General features: G+C 58.2%; 1 protein-coding gene across 6 annotated transcripts; it reads right to left on the minus strand.

The window, feature by feature from the left end:
• Nucleotides 1-3,057: 3,057 nt before the first annotated feature.
• Nucleotides 3,058-14,962, minus strand: FDXR (ferredoxin reductase). Of its 6 annotated transcripts, XM_043585208.1 has the most exons (13): nt 14,773-14,946; nt 14,066-14,184; nt 13,903-13,974; nt 7,572-7,667; nt 7,240-7,362; nt 6,947-7,060; nt 6,491-6,592; nt 5,567-5,674; nt 5,233-5,317; nt 4,901-5,100; nt 4,647-4,818; nt 3,627-3,797; nt 3,058-3,489 (listed from the first exon to the last, which is right to left on the minus strand). In XM_043585208.1, exons 1-13 carry the CDS (start codon nt 14,849-14,851, stop codon nt 3,359-3,361), a joined length of 1,572 nt encoding a protein of 523 aa, XP_043441143.1. In that variant the 5' UTR covers nt 14,852-14,946; the 3' UTR covers nt 3,058-3,358. The 6 variants fall into 6 exon arrangements, with proteins under 6 accessions (XP_043441143.1, XP_043441142.1, XP_043441139.1 ...); XM_043585207.1 differs by lacking the exon at nt 14,066-14,184 and having other exon boundaries at nt 13,903-14,000; nt 14,773-14,962; XM_043585204.1 differs by lacking the exon at nt 14,066-14,184 and having other exon boundaries at nt 3,614-3,797; nt 13,903-14,000.
• Nucleotides 14,963-17,983: the final 3,021 nt, after the last annotated feature.

Raw genomic sequence — 17,983 nt, forward strand, 5'->3', positions numbered from 1 at the left:
CCGGCTGCTCGGCCCCGTTATATCCACAGCCCTTTGGTAAGCGGCCTCTCCTTTGCCGTCGGGTTTCCTTCCCTCCTGCACTTCCGCTGAGCTAAAAATCCGAACCCAGGCGTCAGGGGAAAAGACCGCCGCTGCATCTCGCTCCCACTGGCGCGGGCACCAAAGTCTCCCTCCAAGATTAACTACCCCGCCCCCTCCACCTCCCCGCCGATTCCGCCCTGGCCCCCCGGGGGGCGCCCCGCCCCCTCCCCTTGGCAGGAATCTCTTACACTCGGGCTGTGAAGTTCGGGGTATTTTTAGGCCGGCGATAAATAATTCATAGGGAACGTGGCATCAGGCTCCCCCCGCGGGAGGACGGGGCGCGAGCGGCGAGAGCCACCGTCACCCGCGGCTCAAGGACACTCGCGATGCGGCGGCGGCGGCAGCGGCGGCGACTCCGGGCTCCGGGACCCGTGCCACGCCTCCTGGCGGCCAAACTGGGCACCACGTCCGCGCCCCCCGCCGCGCTGCTACACCCCACCCCCACCCCGCAGGCGTTCCCGGCTCTCGGCCCCCACCCCCACTCACCGCAAGCCCCGCAGGCTGGCGGGGGGCGAGCTCGCCTGGCTGACGGGGCTGTGGGCCGGGGTGCCAGGGCTTGGGGTGAACCCAGAAGTCTGGTCTCCAGCCTCCCGGACTCCCCTTCACGCTCCTATTCAAATTCTTAGTACGGAGTTTAGGAGCAGACTTGAAACCGACTGGCGCAGCCAGAAACTAGACGGGCTCCAAGATAGAGCGCACGAGCCTTCCTCGGTTTCCCTGTGGAGCCAGCGGAGGAGACCGAGCCAGGGTGTTACCACCGTGGGAGGGCTGGGGCACCCAGCCAGAAGTCCTGCCGGGACAGCAGGGCTAGGAAGCAGGGTGGATCAATGGTGTGAGCGTCCAGAACCCGGCTGGGAGCCCCGCGTCTTCGCTCACCGAGCAGGACCTCTGGAAGGGTCCTGGGACGCACACCCTTGGGGATTTCCTGGCTGCTTGATGCCTTGCCTTCACAAGGCCTCCCAGGCCTGGGCACGAAACGCCTTCTGCAGCAGGAGGCTCCGGGTTTCCCTTCCCCGCCGTCGGGGATCCTTGTCGAAGCCCCGGGAGACCTGAGCAAACCCGCTGGTGCGACAGCCAGGGCCCAGCGCTGCGGGGCTCACGGTTCTCCCATGGTCCTCTTCGCCCAGCCTTCCTTTTGCGCCCTCGGAGCCCGGGTCCACCGGGCGTTGGGTCAGCATTTGGGAAGATCGCACCACCCCGTGAACCCCACGCTGATTCCCTGAGGTCAGAGGAGGGAGCGCTATGCTGGGCGGGGGAGAGGAGGAGGAGAGCTGGGGGGATAAGGACCCCGGGGACTCGCAGCGTGCGAAGGGGCGGGGGAGTGTCAAGGGAGATGCGCGCAGAAGGCGATCTGCAGACCTCCGGGAGGCAGGGGCCCAGCTCCCGGAACCACCCACAGCCCCCTTTCGTCCTCTCTGCCCAGGCCCTCTCCAGCCCCCTCCGCCCGGTCGCGGCCCCAGCCCCCGGCCGGGCTCCCCGGCCCAGCGGGCTTCCAGCAGCAACAGTTGCGGGGGCCGGCAGCCCGGACTCCCGCGTCCCCGCACCGCCCCCTCCCCCGCGGCGCCGCGACGCCCAGCGAAGGAGGAGCTGGAGGGCTCCGCGACCGGGGAGACGAACGTCTTGGGCGCCTCACCCGCGTCCTTCCCTCGCGTCCGCCTCGCGCCTGTCACCTCGGCCTCCCTCTCTCGCCTCCTCTCCATCCGCCCCGGGGCCGAACCCCAGGCCCGGTCCCCGAGGGTCCCGGTGCCCCGGGCCGCCCCCTCCTCGGGCTCCCCGCGCCGGCCAGACTGTCCCCGGGACTCCCGCGTCTGTCTCCGCCGTCCTTGCCCGCGCGGCGCCCGAGCCCAGCCCCAAGTTGGCGGCGAAGTTGGCGTCCCCGGTTCGCCACCCGCCACTCACCGGGGGGAAGGGGCGCTGCGCCCGCGCCGAGAGCCCGCGCCGGCCGCCTCCCGCGCGCTGCATGTCCCGGCGCCTCGGCCCCGCGCGCTGGCGCGCTCCGTCCTAGCTCGGCGGGCACCTGAGCCCGGGCAACGCGGGGCCCGTGTCCGCGGCGCGGCCTGGCGGGCTGGGTAGGGCCGGCCCCCGCCCCGCGCCCGGCGCCCCGCGCCCTCCCGGGGTCCGCTGGGCGCCTGGCTCCGTCCCGGGCTGGGCGGCACGCCGCGCCTCTGGCTCCCAGGGCTCGCCAGCCGGCTGTGGCTGAGCGCTCGCCGCCGCCCGCGCGGGCCCGCCCCGCCGGGGCCCGCCGCCTCCGCCCCGCCCCGCCGCCCGCTCCCCGCTGCTCCAGGCCCCTCCTTGCCCGCCCGCGCGCGGGACGCCTGGGTCCCTTCTCCCCTCCCCGGGACTGCGTCCCCAGACCCGACACTTGGGGCCAAGTGCGGCCTCGGAGAAACCAACAGCCCGCCTGGAGCCCTGGGTTCGAGCCCGCAGCTCACTAGCTGTGTGACCTTGGGCCAGTTCGTTTGAGGATCCCTCGCTCTCTAAAGTGAGACCAGCCTCTTGGGGACTGGCACAAAAGACGGTGAACATGCCTCATAAACTGCAAAGTACAACAGAGACTGAGGTGCTGTTTTTAAAAGGCTTGTCCCTGTGGCTGGACACCAAGACAGGTTGGACCCTCTGGGCCACAAGGCGGGCCTGAGGCAAGCTGCTGCCTGACTCCTCGCTCCCACTTTTTCTCTTCTTGTTTTGGTTCTACGGGGGGCTGACCAGAAAGGGAACTGGCCCGAGGGACCCGCGGAGCAGGCACGATGGGGTCCCAGGGCGCCTGAGGTGTGAGCAGAAGGCAGGCAGGCCGCAGCAGCAGAGCCAAGCCGCGAGAGGGACAGTGGGTTCCAGGCCTGACTGCCAAACACCCTGCGGCCCCCAAGAGTCCCCAGAGCAGGGAGCTGGCTCTGCAGCGCCACCTGGTGACAGGCGGGGAGCCGTGGCTGGAAGGTGACCCCGGGCCCCAAAAGAAGTTGCACACCAACCACTGGCCCTCCGTCACAGCTGCTTTATTTCCAGTACATTCCTGACCTGGTGACCCTCCACAGTCCGGCGGGAAAGAGGTGGGAGGGAGGAAAGTCAGCCTGCACTTCCACCCACCCCTAAAGTTATCTCTGGCGAGGGTGACCTTTCGCCAGGGGAAAGCGTGCAGAGGGCCCTGGAAAAGAGGCGGCCAAGGCCCCGTACCAGGGCAGGTAGGCGACACAGCTGTGGCGCAGAGTCCCGCTGGCTGACCCAGGCCCCTCTCCCCTGCACAGCATGCCTTCCGTCCCTGCCAGGCTGGGATCTAGGCTCAGCGCCCCAGCAGCCCGAGCATCTCCTGAGGATCCAGCAGCTTCTCCCGGGGCTTCCCAGCACCCTTGCCCCGGGACACTTCCTCGGCATCCAGCTTCTCCCAGTCCGAGAAAGAGACAGGCCGGACCCCTGAGGCACAGGGAAGAGAAGTCACTGCCTCCACCTCCTCCTCCAGCCCCACCTCCAGCCCAGAGCACCCTTCCCAAGCAGTGGAAAGGCCCAGGGCTGCCCACCACACCTCCCAAGAGCTCACATGGGGCCCAGACCTCGGCTGCTGAGCAGGGCCTCGATGGCTGCATAGCCAGGCCTGGGACCCGGTGGCAGCAGCCCAGCCTTCAGGTCCTGCAACAGCATCTGGCCGGTGAGGAAGCTGTCAGTCATGGTGGTGGCGATGACGCCTGTGGGCCCCCGCTTCACCCAGCCGCTGCAGTAGAGGCCTGGCAGGGGATAACAAAGGATCAGGAAAGGACAGGTAGCTGGATACTTCTGGCAAGTCTAAGCCCCCAGGGCACACACCTGTGCATACACACACGTGCACACCCCAAGCATACCCGCGCTGGCCCGCGGCCTTGGACTCTTCTCAACCTGTTCATATCACACCGCCCCTTCCATCTCAATCTCCCTGTCGACCAGGAGCTCCCTGAGGGTAGGAGATGGGTCTTGGCCCGCCTCCAGTCTTAGCAGGCCCTTCTAAATACTAGCAGAATGGGGCGCCTGGGTGCCTCAGTCGGTTGAGCGTCTGACTTCGGCTCAGGTCATGATCTTGCAGTTCGTGGGTTCAAGCCCCACATTGGGCTCTGTGCTGACAGCTCAGAGCCTGGAGCCTGCTTCAGATTCTGTGTCTCCCTCTCTCTCTGCCCCTCCCCCGCTTATGCTCTCTCTCCATCAAAAATAAATAAATGTAAAACAAATTTAAAAAAAAATACTAGCAGAATGAATGAATGGGTATTTAATCAGACTGGAGGCTCCTTTAGGACAGGGGCTGTGGTTTCCTCTCTAGTCCCAGCACCAAGCACAGGGGCCTAGCCCAAAGCACGCCTCAGTCAAGTGACCAACTAGATCACCAGGCATATGTGGGCATGTCGGCTAGACTGAGAACCTCCCTCCTAGCTAGAGCCAGAAGGAGGGTAGCTGGGTCCCAGGACAGCGTCCCGGAACAGCGTCCTGGCTCAAAGCAGTTTCTTAGTGCATGTCACTGGCCAAATGAATGAATGAACAGCCCCAGGTGACGCCAGCCTCTCCATCCCCCACCATGGTTTCGTGCCTAGATTTCGGCATCCTCTCACCTGGCACATCTACAACCCGGCCTTCCATGTTGGGGATGACCCCAAGCTTGGGGTCAAAGGGCACACTGGGGTCGATGGGACGGCTCTTATACCCAACGCTGCTCAGTACCAGCCCACAAGGGAGGTCTTCCGTGTCTCCAGTGGGCACTGCCCGGGCAGCCTCACCAACACCCTGTTGAGGAGAGCATGGGCAACACCGGGCTGGGGTGGGGAGACTTGAGAAGGCGGGTATCTTTGAGTAACATGAGACTTGCCTCCAGTCTGGTGACTGCCAGGCGAATGCCTGCTGCCCGTCGCCCGTCTGGTGATGGCAGCACCTGCTGGGGGCTTCGGAAAAAGCGGAGGCCCCAGGCGCGGGAGGCCGGTGCCTGGCGGGCAGCGTCCTCTGTCCCTGGCTTCTCCGTGGCTGTTCGAAGCAGCAGTTCTGTGAGCCTCTTCCTCGGGCGGGGGACCTCTGTCAGCAATGAGAACATCTCAGGCCTGGCCCTGGGTTACAGCCCTCGCCCCCAGTGCTCTCCCCCGAGCCCTGTCTGACCTAGACCATCCCCTCCCTAGAGAGCTGGGGGGCCAGGTCAGGGCCCCTCACCCTTGATTCTGTCCTGAAGGCCCAAGAAATCCGCAGGATCCAAAATGGGCCGGGTTCCTGGTAACTGAATCATCTCCCGAAGCTCCTTGGGGATGGGAGGTAGGGGAGGAGTTCAGGCCCAGAGCACTGTCCACTCTGGAGCCCACCCCAGAGACCAGACCACAGGGGAGACACCCCACCCGCCACCACAGAAGGCACTAGGCCCCAGGGCCCTGCCGGGCTCCCCCTCTTCCACCGTAGGCAGGAGCCATTCTCGGGGGCTCAGTCCTGCCACACCTCCCAAGGGCAGACCATCTATTTGGGACCATGACCCCTCTCCCTCTGGCCCCGGCACCTTAATGGTGAAGGCCACTTGCAGGGGTCCGCGTCGGCCCACTATCCACACCGTCTTCACCCGACTCTGCCTCAGTACCCCCAGGGCAGCCTCTGTGATGTCCGTTTTCTGGCACAAAAGGGGGGCTTAAAGTCATCCGGCACTGACCAGGCAAGAGGCCTTTTCATTTGGCTGTTTCCCTACCCTCAGTGGGGAGAAGCTCTGCAGCCTGAAATGGCACCACTGCCCCACCTGGTGGCCAGATGGAGCACTGCCTCCAATTCTGCAAACGGCTCCAACTAGTAGCCAGCCAGGCTCCTTCCCGCTCTTTCGTTCAACAAGTGTCCACTCAGTGTTTTGCTTGGGCCAGGCACGAGGCAAGGGGCATGGGCGTGGGGTGTCAGTGGTAAGCAAAAGAGACACGGTGCTGGCCCTCACAGAGCTTCTGATTTGGTAAGAGAGAGTGACACTTACCAAATGTTCACTAATAAGTATAAAATTGTCATGGCGATAACGTGCCTTGAAACAGAAGTAGACAAGTCTACGAGAGGGTATTATAGGGAAATAGACCTATTAAGGCAGTACTGGAGGGCTTCCTGGAGGAAGGGACAGCTGAGCCAAGAACTAAAAGATGAACACAGGTTAACTGGCAGGGGGAGTGATGTACACACTGAATAGGTGTTTGTTTGTTTGTTTGTTTGTTTGTTTGTTTTTTAAGGCCCACGTAGCTAGAGTGCAGAAAGCGAAGTGGAAACGGTATGAGGCAAACCTCACGGGCTGCCTTTCGGAAGGCTTCTGCCTGGCACCATAGGGAAACAGAAGCACTGAGCTCAGTTTGGAGGATGAGGCCTGAACCCTGCAGGCAGTGGCACCCTCTCCTCAGTGTGTCCCCAGCCTCCCCACCCCCCCCACCCCCCGCCTCCAGCCCCTGACCTACCCACTCACCTCCAGGTGCTCAGGTGGGGTCAGCAGGATCCGGGCCACATCCAGAGCCACATTCCCTTGCCCCAGAATCACGGCTGTGTCACAGCTCAGGTCTGGTGCCAGCTAGTAGGGAGAGGTCCGGGTAGGGCTCCCCTAGCTTTGGCCCCGGTCAGTCTCATCTCAGCTCATGCCCAATCCCCAGTCGAGCCCCCAGGCTTCCCTACACTCAGAAAGCCCACCCCACCTGAGCCTCAGAGGAAGCCCCTCCTCTCCTACCCAGCCCCGCCTTCTCCCAGAGGCCTTCCCTGGCTGACCTCCCCCCTCAGGCAGCCTGATGCTTCACATCTCATCTCACTGGGGACCTCCCAGTTTTGGACAGCGGCTCCCTCGCCCCCCAGCTGCGGCATCCAAGAGCTGCCCCTGGCCCTGGCTGAGGGGTGGGGAGGAAGAAGTAGCAGGAGTGCTCCCCAAACTCACCTCCCGGTTCTCAGGAAGCCCGTTGTACCAGCCCACAAAGGCCCGGGCCGAGAACACCCCAGGCAGCTCCTCACCAGGAATTTCCAGGGCCCGATGGTCCTCTGCCCCATAGCTCTGAGGAAAGACCCAGAGTGCTTGGCACCAGCTAAGGGGCCAGGCAGACCCTGGTAGCCCTCCTCCCAGCTCCCCTGCCCAGTGGCTTGGGCCTCACCCCTACCACCTTCCATCCCTCGGCCAGCGGCCACCCTGCCCCAATCCCCTGCCCACCCTGCCCCCCACCCGTGGGCACTCACCAGCACCACAGCGTGGTAGGCCGCCTGGAGCTCCGGCACAGCCACGTCCCTGCCCACCACCACATTGCCACGGAAGGCACATCGGGCCGAGCGAGCCGTCTGGGTAAAGGTGTTGATGACATTCTGCAACAGGCCCCAGAGGGGAAGGGGTTAGGGGCCGGGCACTTCAGGAACCATGCCTGAGCCACCCTCGCCTCACAATGTCCCCAGGCGGGAACCCGTGTGACATCCACACAGAGCACCCGGGGTCATTCCATGCAGCCAGGGAGCCCCCTTTCCCTCCTCAGCTTAACCCGTCTCCAAACCCCCTCCTCGGGCCCAGAGAGACCCACCTTCACCTCGGGGTGGTCGGGCGCCACGCCAAAGCGCACCAGGCCGAAGGGCACAAGCTGCTTCTCGTAGATGTCCACGTGGGCCTGGGGGTGGTGCTGGGGAGAGGTCAACAGTCCGTGGGGCTGAGGGAGAGGCTGGGCCCTAGGGCTCCTCCCATCCCCGATGGGGCAGGAGAGCCCAGCTCAGCGGGGGGCAGACACAAGGAGAAAGAGGGGCCCCCAGCTCCCCAGCAGCCTGGAGACCCAGACAAGAGGACTGGGGCAACACGGTGGCACGGGCAGCCGAGGTCAGCCCTCGGGACTGCCAGCCCATCGCGAGGGGAGGAAGGAGGCAGCTCTCCCGCTACTGGAGTTGCGGCCGGGGAGCTTCTTCACCCACTTGGCTCAGGCATGACACGCAGCCCTGCCTTTGAACCCTCCCATACTTCTAGAAATGCTCAGCCAGTCTGATGAGCTGAGAACTGCGCTTTGAACTTGAGAGCCGCCTTAGCTCTAGCCTCCACAATCATCCTGTTGGAAAAGGGGTCCACAAGACATGGGAGGGAGGGATGTGGAAGGGAGAAGGAGATCGAAGCGGCTCACTCTGGGTCTTAGAAAAAACGAGCTCACTTATACGGTGGTCCCACGTGGCCTGCCCTCTGGAGCACCTACAGAGGCCACGGGGAAAGCAAAGGGTTGCGGTTGGGCAGACAAGTCGGGTCTGGCTCTGCCACCGACCAGTCACACGGCCCTGGCCAGTCCCGAGATCTGCCTGGGTGTCAGATTCTTCCTCTGCAAACTGGGACAGATAACAGCCCCCTCTCGGGGGTGTTGGGAAGCATCCAGGTCAGGACCGTGAGAGATGCTGGGCCACAGCGGGTTTGGAGTCAAGAGGTTGGGGCTCCCACGGATGACACTGCCCTGCCTTGGGGCACCCCCATCCGAGGCTCTTGCTGTGATGCTCCCGATTCAATGGGACTCCAGCCAAATGAGCTCCTGCCCGCCAGTCGCCCTCACCCCTACAAAGGCTCACACTCACCTCCTCACCTTTGTCCAAATCCCCTCTTGCCCTCCACCCACTGCCTGCGCCCAAGTCCAGGCTCCCCACCACCCACCTGTCCGAACGTGCCTGGGGAGTTATTTCTGGAGAACTGTAAGGCCCCGGGAAAGTGAATGGTGTAATTGCCGAAACGTCAGCGATGTTCGGGTCTCAAGGCTGTCGAGTGCGATAGCACTATGAGAACAGAGCCCCGTGATCGCCCAGGAGCCAGTTAGGGAACAGACCCACTGTAATTGCTTAACAGTCCTTGGAACCGCACGGCTTCCCTGCATGCTTTCACGTAAACACCAGATGTGTGTTTGGTCTATGTCTGGAGGCTCCTCGTGTCTTCCTCCCACGCTTTAACATTCTTGCGTGTTTCTACCTGGCGAACATGAATTAGAGACCATGTGCCGTTTGCTGCTGCTGCTGCTGCTGCTGCTGTTTCGCTGGCAGAGGTCAGCCCTGCACGTCCGCTCGGTCTAAGTGTCTGAGGACTTTGTCTTCAGTGCGTGGCTACACGTGCCTCCTACTGTCCCCATCCAGGCCAGCCACGGGCAGTGCCCGAACCACCTCCCTCATGCCCCACTGATGCTGTCTCCACTCCGCAGGGACCAACCCCAGCCCCTCTGCTGTCTGGCTCTGTCCCACAGCGAAGTTTCTTAACTTCTCCTACAACAGAACAGCTCTTCTGGGTGATGCTTGTGATCAAATGAGCGAGGCCTGAAGCCCTTAGCCCCGCAGTTGACCCACTGTGAGCGTTCAATCAAAAAGGCACCCTTTGAGGAGCACCTGGGTGGCTCAGCCAGTTAAATGTCCGACTTCGGCTCAGGTCAGGATCTCACAGTTCTGTGGGCTCAAGCCCCGTGTCGGGCTCTGTGCTGACAGTTCAAGAGCCTGGAGGCTGCTTTGATTCTGTGTCTCCTTCTCTCTCTCTCTGCCTCTCCTCCACTTGTGCTCTCCCTCTCTCTCTCAAAAATAAATGAATAAACATTAAGAAAAAAAAATCTGCCTTTTACCGTTACTGCTGCACGCAATCGCCTAGCCCACAAACCTGCCCTGCCTGCCCACCACCAAGGGGCAGAGTGCAAACTGCTCAGCCTGGCAGTCCGTATCATACACAACCTGGCTTTTCAACTTTCATCCTTCTTTCCTGCTATGGAGCCTTCCCTCCTGGTCACACCACCCCATGCAAGTCCAAGGCCAGCTCCCCAGTGCTAGACCTGCTGGTGTGTTTACTGAGATCTCTCATGGCCGACCTTGTCTTCAGAGAACTCTCTCTTCTCTAACTCAGCTCCCCCCTCCCCCTCTGGCTGTTCTTTCTCAGGCTTCTTCTCTTCTGCCCCTGCCCCCAATGAAAACATTCTCTGAGGTTCTTCCAATGTGGGACCCCTCCCCTCTCCCAGACACACATTCCCTGGGGAAGCTGCAGCCACTCCCTCCTGTGACCTCAGATTCCCATGGACCTGCTGCTGTTCCACTCTCTCCCCTGTCCGGACTGTCCCCTCCAAACCTGACCCCCTGGATGACACTGCAGACACCTCAAACCCATCCAGATGGAAGTCAACTCCCCATTCCGCCCAAACTCTCCCCTTCTGCTCCTCTGTTCCCTCCCATCCCATCCACCCAGAGCCCAAGCTAGAACCTGGGGCTCCTCCCCGGCTCCCCTCAACCCTGCCCAGTCGGTCAGCCATCCTCCCCTCCTGTGCCCCGCTGCCACCTCCGCAGCTCTCCATTGCTCTCCTGGCCATCTAGTCCTGCCTCCCCGCTCCGCTGTCTACCCTACAGGCAGAGAGACTTTCCTGTCCAAAATGGGCTGCTTGCCTAAAACTTTTCAGTGAAGTCAACCTACTTAGAGCAGTGGGCTTCTGAATCCCCTGGGGGTGGGGGAGAAGTCTGTTTAAAATTGTTGATTCCTGGGGCACCTGGGTGGCTCAGTTGGTTAAGCAACTGACTTCTGCTTAGGATGTGGTCTCACAGCTCATGGGTTCGAGCCACACATCAGGCTCTGTGCTGGCAGCTCAGAGCCTGGAGCCTGCTTCGAATTCTGTGTCTCCCTCTCTTTCTCTGCAACTTCCCCCACTTTTGCTGTCTCTCTCTCTCTCTCTCAAAAATAGATAAACGTAAAAAAGTTTTTTTTTTTATTAAATTGTTGATTCCTAGGCCCCAGCCCCAGTTTGATCAGGTGTGTGGTAGGCCCAGAAATGTGCATGGAAATACCTATCCCGTGGGACTGATGGAAGGAGGGGGAGGTGAGTGGACAGCACCATGAAAAACTGCCTGCCTGCAGGCCCGGCCGGAGCCTTCCGAGGCGCCCTGGCTCTGGGCTCATCAGCTCTCCACGCTTAACACACAAGCCTGTCTTCCCAAACTCACCTGTCCCCAAAGGGACACTCTCTCCTCCCTCCGGGCCTTGCCCATGGGGTTCTCTGTGCCTGGGCCTCTCTTGCCTGCCACCTACCCCTCGCCTACCTGGCAGCTCCTTCTGTCCTTCAGACAGCACTTTGGACACCTCCTCCTCCAGGCTGAGTTGAGTGCAGCTCTCTGTACACCATGCCCTCCACCCCCAGTTTCTTACACTATCAGAGGCTTAGAAACTGTAAACTCTCTTCCTCTCCACTCCACAACCCTCCTACATTAGACTGGTATGTCCTTGAGCGTAGGGCTCATGTCTGTCCTGCTCACACCTATGTTCCTACTGTTGAGTCTGTGCCTGGAACGTGTCAGTGTCCAATAAAGGACTATTGAGTGAACAGCCTGGCGTGGTACCTAAGAGCAGCTCTGACCCATAAATACGCAGAATAAGCTCATGGTTGCCAGAGAGGAGAGGGTGGAGGGATGGGTAAAATGGGTGAAGGGGAGTGGGAGGCATAGGTTTCCAGTTATCTAATGAATAAGTCACAGGGATGAAATGTACAGCACAGGCAACACAGTCAACGGTGCTGTGAAAGCCAGGCACGGTAGCTACCCTAGGGGGAAACATAATAGCGTAACATACACACTGGGTGGGGAAGAATCACTATGTTGAATGCCTGAAACTAATGCAGCATTGTGTATCAACTATACTTCCATTAAAATGCACTTGGGGGGTGGGGGGGGGTGCGTAGTTGGCTCACCTACCAGTCAGGAAATCTGACTCTTGAATTCAACTCAGGTCATGATCTCACAGTTTGGCAGTTCAAGCCCTGCATCGGGCTCCATGCTGACAGTGCAGAGCCTGCTTGGGATTCTGTCTCCCTCTCTCTCTGCCCCTCCCTCGCTTGTTCTCTGTCTCTCTCTCAAAAATAAATAAAAATGAACTTAAAAAAAATAAAAAACTGGGGCACCTGGGTGGCTCAGTCGGTTAAGCGTCAGACTTCGGCTCAGGTCATGATCTCGCGGTTTGTGAGTTCAAGCCCCCGCATCGGGCTCTATGCTGATGGCTCAGAGCCTGGAGCCTGCTTCAGATTCTGTGCCTTTCCATCTCTCAGCCCCTCCCATGCTCATGCTCTGTGTCTCTCTGTCTCTCAATAATAGACGTTAAAAAAATTTTTTTAATAAAAAATAAAAATAAATACATGTTTTTAATTAAAAAAAAAAAAAAAGAAAAGAGCGGCCCTGCCATCTGCCTGCCTGCATTGAGAGCCTAGCACCTTCCCCGTCCAGGGGGACTCTGGGCAGTGTCACTCAGCCTCAGTGTCCTGACCTGTGAAGTGAGAGTCAGGACACCTTCTTCAGAGGTTGTCATGGGGAGATGAGATGCTGTACGATACCTGGCTTGGCTAAGTGCCACTGCCCCTGACATGTTGCACTGTGTTCCTGTCTGGGGAACACACCCAGTAGCTTGGAACACCCAGTGGGCAAGGACTGGCTTGTAACTGGCTCTGTGTCCATCCCCCGGCACCTCTTACAAGGAAAGCGTGTGCAAGTGTGCAGGTCAGAGCCCCTGCTCACACTGGGGGCACTGAGAAGCCCGCCTGGAAGGCCCAATTTTGCTCCCCAGATTTCAGGCTCAGCTAGCAAGTGCCCCTTACGCAAAACCCTCCTGGATCTCCCCTGACCCTGTGGGATCCCCGGTCTCCATCCCAGAGTCCAGGGCTGTTCTACCACAGGGCGGTTTGCCCATGCATGACCCCTCCGCACGCAGCAGGTCCTCCCCAAAGCCCGTGGCCTCCTTCAATGAAGCTGAAATGCACCTTCTCCAGGAAACACTTTCTGACTGACTGTACCTCACTTAGCTCATGTTGTTCACATCACAGTAACTAGCTCTTTCCCCTGGGTTGCTTGGTCACTTTTCAGCAGGGTGTCCGACTCACGCCGGTCCCCCCCAAGACCGCCCCCCATTTAAAACATTTTTTAATGTTTATTTTTGAGAGAGAGATAGCGTGTGAGTGGGGGAGGGGCAGAAAGAGAGAGGGAGACACAGAATCCGAAGCAGGCTCCAGGCTCTGAGCTGTCAGCACAGAGCCCAATGCGGGGCTCAAACCCACAAACCATGAGATCATGACCTGAGCCGAAGTTGGATGCTTAACCAACTGAGCTGCTCAGGTGCCCCAATCCCCCAGGTTTTAATATTGAAAACTCCATGTCCTAGGCAAACTAGGAAGATTGGTTACCCTACCTTTTAAGTTTCTGCATGTATGTGTGTATAATTAATATATTCATGCTTCCTCCTGTCTCTCCATAGACACCCCAAGTCCCTCCAAAGTGAGGCCACTGTCTCATGTCTTAGCCTAGGTCTCCATCCCTCCCCCCTCCCACCCATATCTGCCCAAGCCTCAAGGGTAACCAGCAGCCTTGGGGCCCTGCCCACCAAGGCCAACACTGTAAGCCTTGAGACTCTGGCCTTGGGGTGGGTGGAATGGGGGGGGCGGGGTGGAGGGCAGCCTGAAAGAACAACATAGCATGGGGAGGGCTAGAGCATGACGAAGCACCTATAAGGCCAGAAAACTCTGAGAAGAGGGGTTAGCCTGAAGACATAGGACGTTGAGGACAGAGGAGAGAAAGAAAGAAGGGAAGATGAGGGGCAGGATACAGTTATCCTGTAGGTCTACACAATCCCTGACGGGTTTGGCCAAAGAGGCATCTCAGACCATCTGCCACTGACCGCTGCCTATGAGGCAAACACACTTCTCCCATAGTTGAGGACCTAGACTGGGGAGCCCCAGATGGAGGTGACAAAGCATATAGGAAGTGTCCAGTCTAGATGGACTGGGAGTCCCTTTCCCATCAGGGATCCAGGAGTGCTTTTAAAACTCACAGGGGTGGTACTTGCCCTCAGGATTGGAGCAGCAGGTGAATCATGGGAGAGGGAACCAGGAAGACATGGCTTACCTTTAGCAGGTGTTGGGCGGTATAGAAACCAGCTGGGCCACTGCCCACCACACAGATCTGGGGGGGCTGCTCCTGGGTGGAGAACCGCTGCCGGAAGCCTTTGTGGGAGGGAATGGGAAATGGGTGGGAGGTCAGATCAACACCCCCTCCCCACTTCCCAAACCAACAACAGTGTCAGAAGATGCAGCTTCCCAAGCTTCTCCCCCAATTGCACTCTCCTCCTCTTTTTCCTCAAAACCTTGGCGTTTGCAGGATCTCTTACTTCATCTGAACCCTCAAAGTCTGTGTCTTCATCCAGAGCCCTACGTTTCACCCATGAATGTATTATGCCTACTCAACACTCCCCATCACCCCTGAAGCTGCCTGCACAGCACTTCATTTTTCTTGCAAGGTTCCCCACCCAGCCAGCTAGAATACCACATCCTTCCAGCCGGCTCCATATCCCAGTCTTGCTGGCGTGGACCCCCCCCCCCCCCCCCCCGCCATGCCCAACTGTGCCTCTTCTACCCACTCTCTCTCCACAGAATACTATATTGTCCATATAGACGCCTGTCATTCCTATAGACCCCTGTTTTACTTCGGACTTCCCTCTCGGCCCACAGACCTTCATATAACCCTCATTCACCTCTTCTCACACCTGTGCACCTCATAGTCTCCCCTTCTCACTTCTGTGGACTAACATCTCACCGCACAGGCCCCCGCCTGCCCCCGTACACCACGCCAATCTCATCCGCATGAGATGACCTCTCCGGTCTCGCCCCTGGTCCCCTCACCCCTCTCCAGCCCTGCCCCAGCTCCGCCGACCCCCACACTTGGCGCTCGCAGGCCTCCCCGCGCAGCCATCCGGCCCTACAGGTGCCCTGCTCCTACTCGGGGTGCTCCCGGGGAGAGGCGGCCGGGTCCGACGCCACGCCGACCAGTGCCACCAGCGCCAGCAACGCGGAGCCATGGCTGGAAAGACCAACCAGCCAGCGGACCCGACCCCGGAGATGGCCCCGCGCTCCGCGATGAGGGATCCTCGCTGCTCGCGGACTTCGGCCCCGCCCCTCCATAGCCCCGCCCCCAAGTCCCGCCTCCCACGCTTTGGGAGAGCGCAGCGTGGAGGCCACACTCCCCCCGCCCGAAGGAATCCCGCCCCAAAAGGAGAAGTCCGCCCTCGGATCCACCCTCTATCGCTGAGGGCCCGCCCCCAGGACGTCCGAACTGTCGTGACTTAATAAATTTCTCCCCAACCTTCACCCTCCCTCCAATCGTCTAGAGGCTAGGGTTGGAGGAGAGCGAATCTTTATCGCTGTTCCAATCCCGCTTGAAGGAGGGAGCCAATTAGGAAGGGGCTTACTTTACTTAGCCCCTCCCACTCAGAGACTCTCGTCGCTCTCTGATGACGCACGGGCCCTTCCCTTTTCAAAGTGAACCCTCCCTCCCTGCGTCTGGTTTCTTCCCAACCAATCACGAGTCGAGTTCCAAGGGCGCCTCCCTGTCCATTGCGTAATAACCACGGAGTCCGGAAGTCTGGAAAAAAAGGGCTTCTGCCGGAGCCTTCGGGGCTTTCTGGGCGTTCTACAGGCGTGACCCTGGCCAGATGCTGTCCAGGTCGGGCTAGGGAGCATTTTAAACTTTGGAGATCCAATCCCGTCTCACCCCCCCCCCTCCCTTTTACGTAGGTAAAGAAACGGGAGAAGCGGCTTGCCCTCGGTTCTAAGGACAGGGCAGATCTCCCACCCTTGCCCAGCAGCACTGGAAGTAAGGGTGAGGCTGCTAAGGCACTGGCCTTGGGTGCAGAATTGAAGGGAACGCCAAAAGCCCCAGTAATCAAGATCAGTAGTATTTTCATGCAACGTTTTGAAAGATCAAAATTAATGCCAAAAATCCACGGTGACCAAAATATGTATTTAAAAGACAGGATCCCTGGTCAAATCTGACCCAATAAACCTAATGCCAGCTTCAGCTTCCTTTTTCCCCAAGGTCCCTCTTTGTCAGACACTTCGTCGGAGAAGCCTTCCCTGATGCATCTTCTCCCAAGCTGGATTAAGGTCCCTTCTTGCCCAACCCCCGCCCCACCCCCACCCCGCCCAAGACTCTACTTTAGCTCATCGTTACTTATTACACTGCTTACTGTTTTTTAAATGGTCTTTTTTATTGAAGTATAACAAACAGAAAAGTGCATAAATCATAAGTGTACTGTTTGATGAAACCACAAGATGTAACCATATAAGCACCATCCAGTTCAAGAAATAGGACATGTGCCTCTCCTTGTCTCTTCCCCTCCTTCCTATTGAGAAGTGAATGACTGTTCTGCTTTTTAAAAAGTAATTGTATTTTGTGCCTGTCCCACTAAACCAGGAGGAGGCAAACTATGGCTTGCAGGCCAAATCCTGCCCAAGCTGATGGTTTTTACATTCTTAAATGGTTAAAGAATTGCAAACAATATTTTGTGGCATGTGAAAATTACATAAAGTTCAAAAAAAAGGGGCGCCTGGGTGGCGCAGTCGGTTAAGCGTCCGACTTCAGCCAGGTCACGATCTCGCGGTCCGTGGGTTCGAGCCCCGCATCGGGCTCTGGGCTGATGGCTCAGAGCCTGGAGCCTGTTTCCGATTCTGTGTCTCCCTCTCTCTCTGCCCCTCTCCCGTTCATGCTCTGTCTCTCTCTGTCCCAAAAATAAATAAAAACGTTGAAAAAAAAATTAAAAAAAAAAGTTCAAAAAAAGTTTTATTGGAACACAGTCATGCTCATTTCTTTACATATTCTCTGTGGCTGTTTTCACACTTTGATGGCACGAAGTGCTTTGAGTAGTTGTGACTGGGGCCACATGGTCCACAAAGCCCAAAATGCTTACTATCTGGCCCTTTACAGAATGTATGTCAATTCCTGCACTAGATGGTAAGCTCCATGAGGTTGGGGCTCAATCTCATTCACTTTTATATCCCCAGAGCTCTGTATAGTGCCTGGCATGTGCAAATGCTCCTGAAGAGTTTGTCTTAGTGATCAAACTATGTGTTATCCTTTCTTTTTTTTTTTTTTAAATTTTTTTTTTCAACGTTCATTTTATTTTTGGAACAGAGAGAGACAGAGCATGAACGGGGGAGGAACAGAGAGAGAGAGGGAGACACAGAACCGGAAACAGGCTCCAGGCTCCGAGCCATCAGCCCAGAGCCTGACGCGGGCCTCGAACTCATGGACCGCAAGATCGTGACCTGGCTGAAGTCGGACGCTTAACCGACTGCGCCACCCAGGCGCCCCTATGTGTTATCCTTTCATGGGGAGGAAGAGAAGGAGAGTCAGGATCAGACATCTCTGAAATCCCTACAGGACTCCCCACCCAGAAACAGTATGTCTGGTGGTCGAGAGCATGGATTCTGGAATCAGACACACTAGGTTTGAATCCTTCTCCTAACACTTACTAGCGATAGAATGTTGAGAAATTTAATTTTTCTAAGCCTCGTCTTCACCATATGAAGGAAAAAATAGTAAAAACGTCTTGTAAAACCTGAAACTAGGTGGCGTAGGTAAAATTGTTGGCCATAAGTTCTGAAAATGTTAACTCTCATCACCATTGTCAATATAATCACCTCCCCTATAATTCTGTAAATTAGACCTCAGGTATCTGCACAGTCCTGGGAGGGCTTCATTCACTCCTATCACTTCACCCTTCCCTCCCAAGCCCCATGCTTTCCCAGCCCACATCCTTAGAGTAACAGAAAATTGAGCCTCAAAGAAATCGAGTGACTTATTCCCAGGCACCTGTAGTCCAGCCAGGTCTCATACCGGGGCCTTCAGCTACTGCCCAGCCCCCACTCAGGCCCAGGTCAATAACAATGAGTCACTGGTTATAGATTAGGATGGTTTTGATCATTGGCCAGGACTCCGCAATGGGACCTTTTCTGACATCGCATTTTTTCATGCGGAGAATGAGCAGTTTGATTAATCACATTCCCAGACCTGAAGGCAATTTCTGAGCTGTTAATGCATTTCGAAACAGCAGCAATAACATATAGCAAAGGACAAGGCTGGGGAGGCTGCCAAGGCTTTCTTGTTCCAGGAGGGCTGCTTGGATCCAAAACTCTGCTCTATCAGTCAGCCT

Source organism: Prionailurus bengalensis, chromosome E1, assembly GCF_016509475.1.
Source record: "Prionailurus bengalensis isolate Pbe53 chromosome E1, Fcat_Pben_1.1_paternal_pri, whole genome shotgun sequence".
NCBI lineage: Eukaryota > Metazoa > Chordata > Mammalia > Carnivora > Felidae > Prionailurus > Prionailurus bengalensis.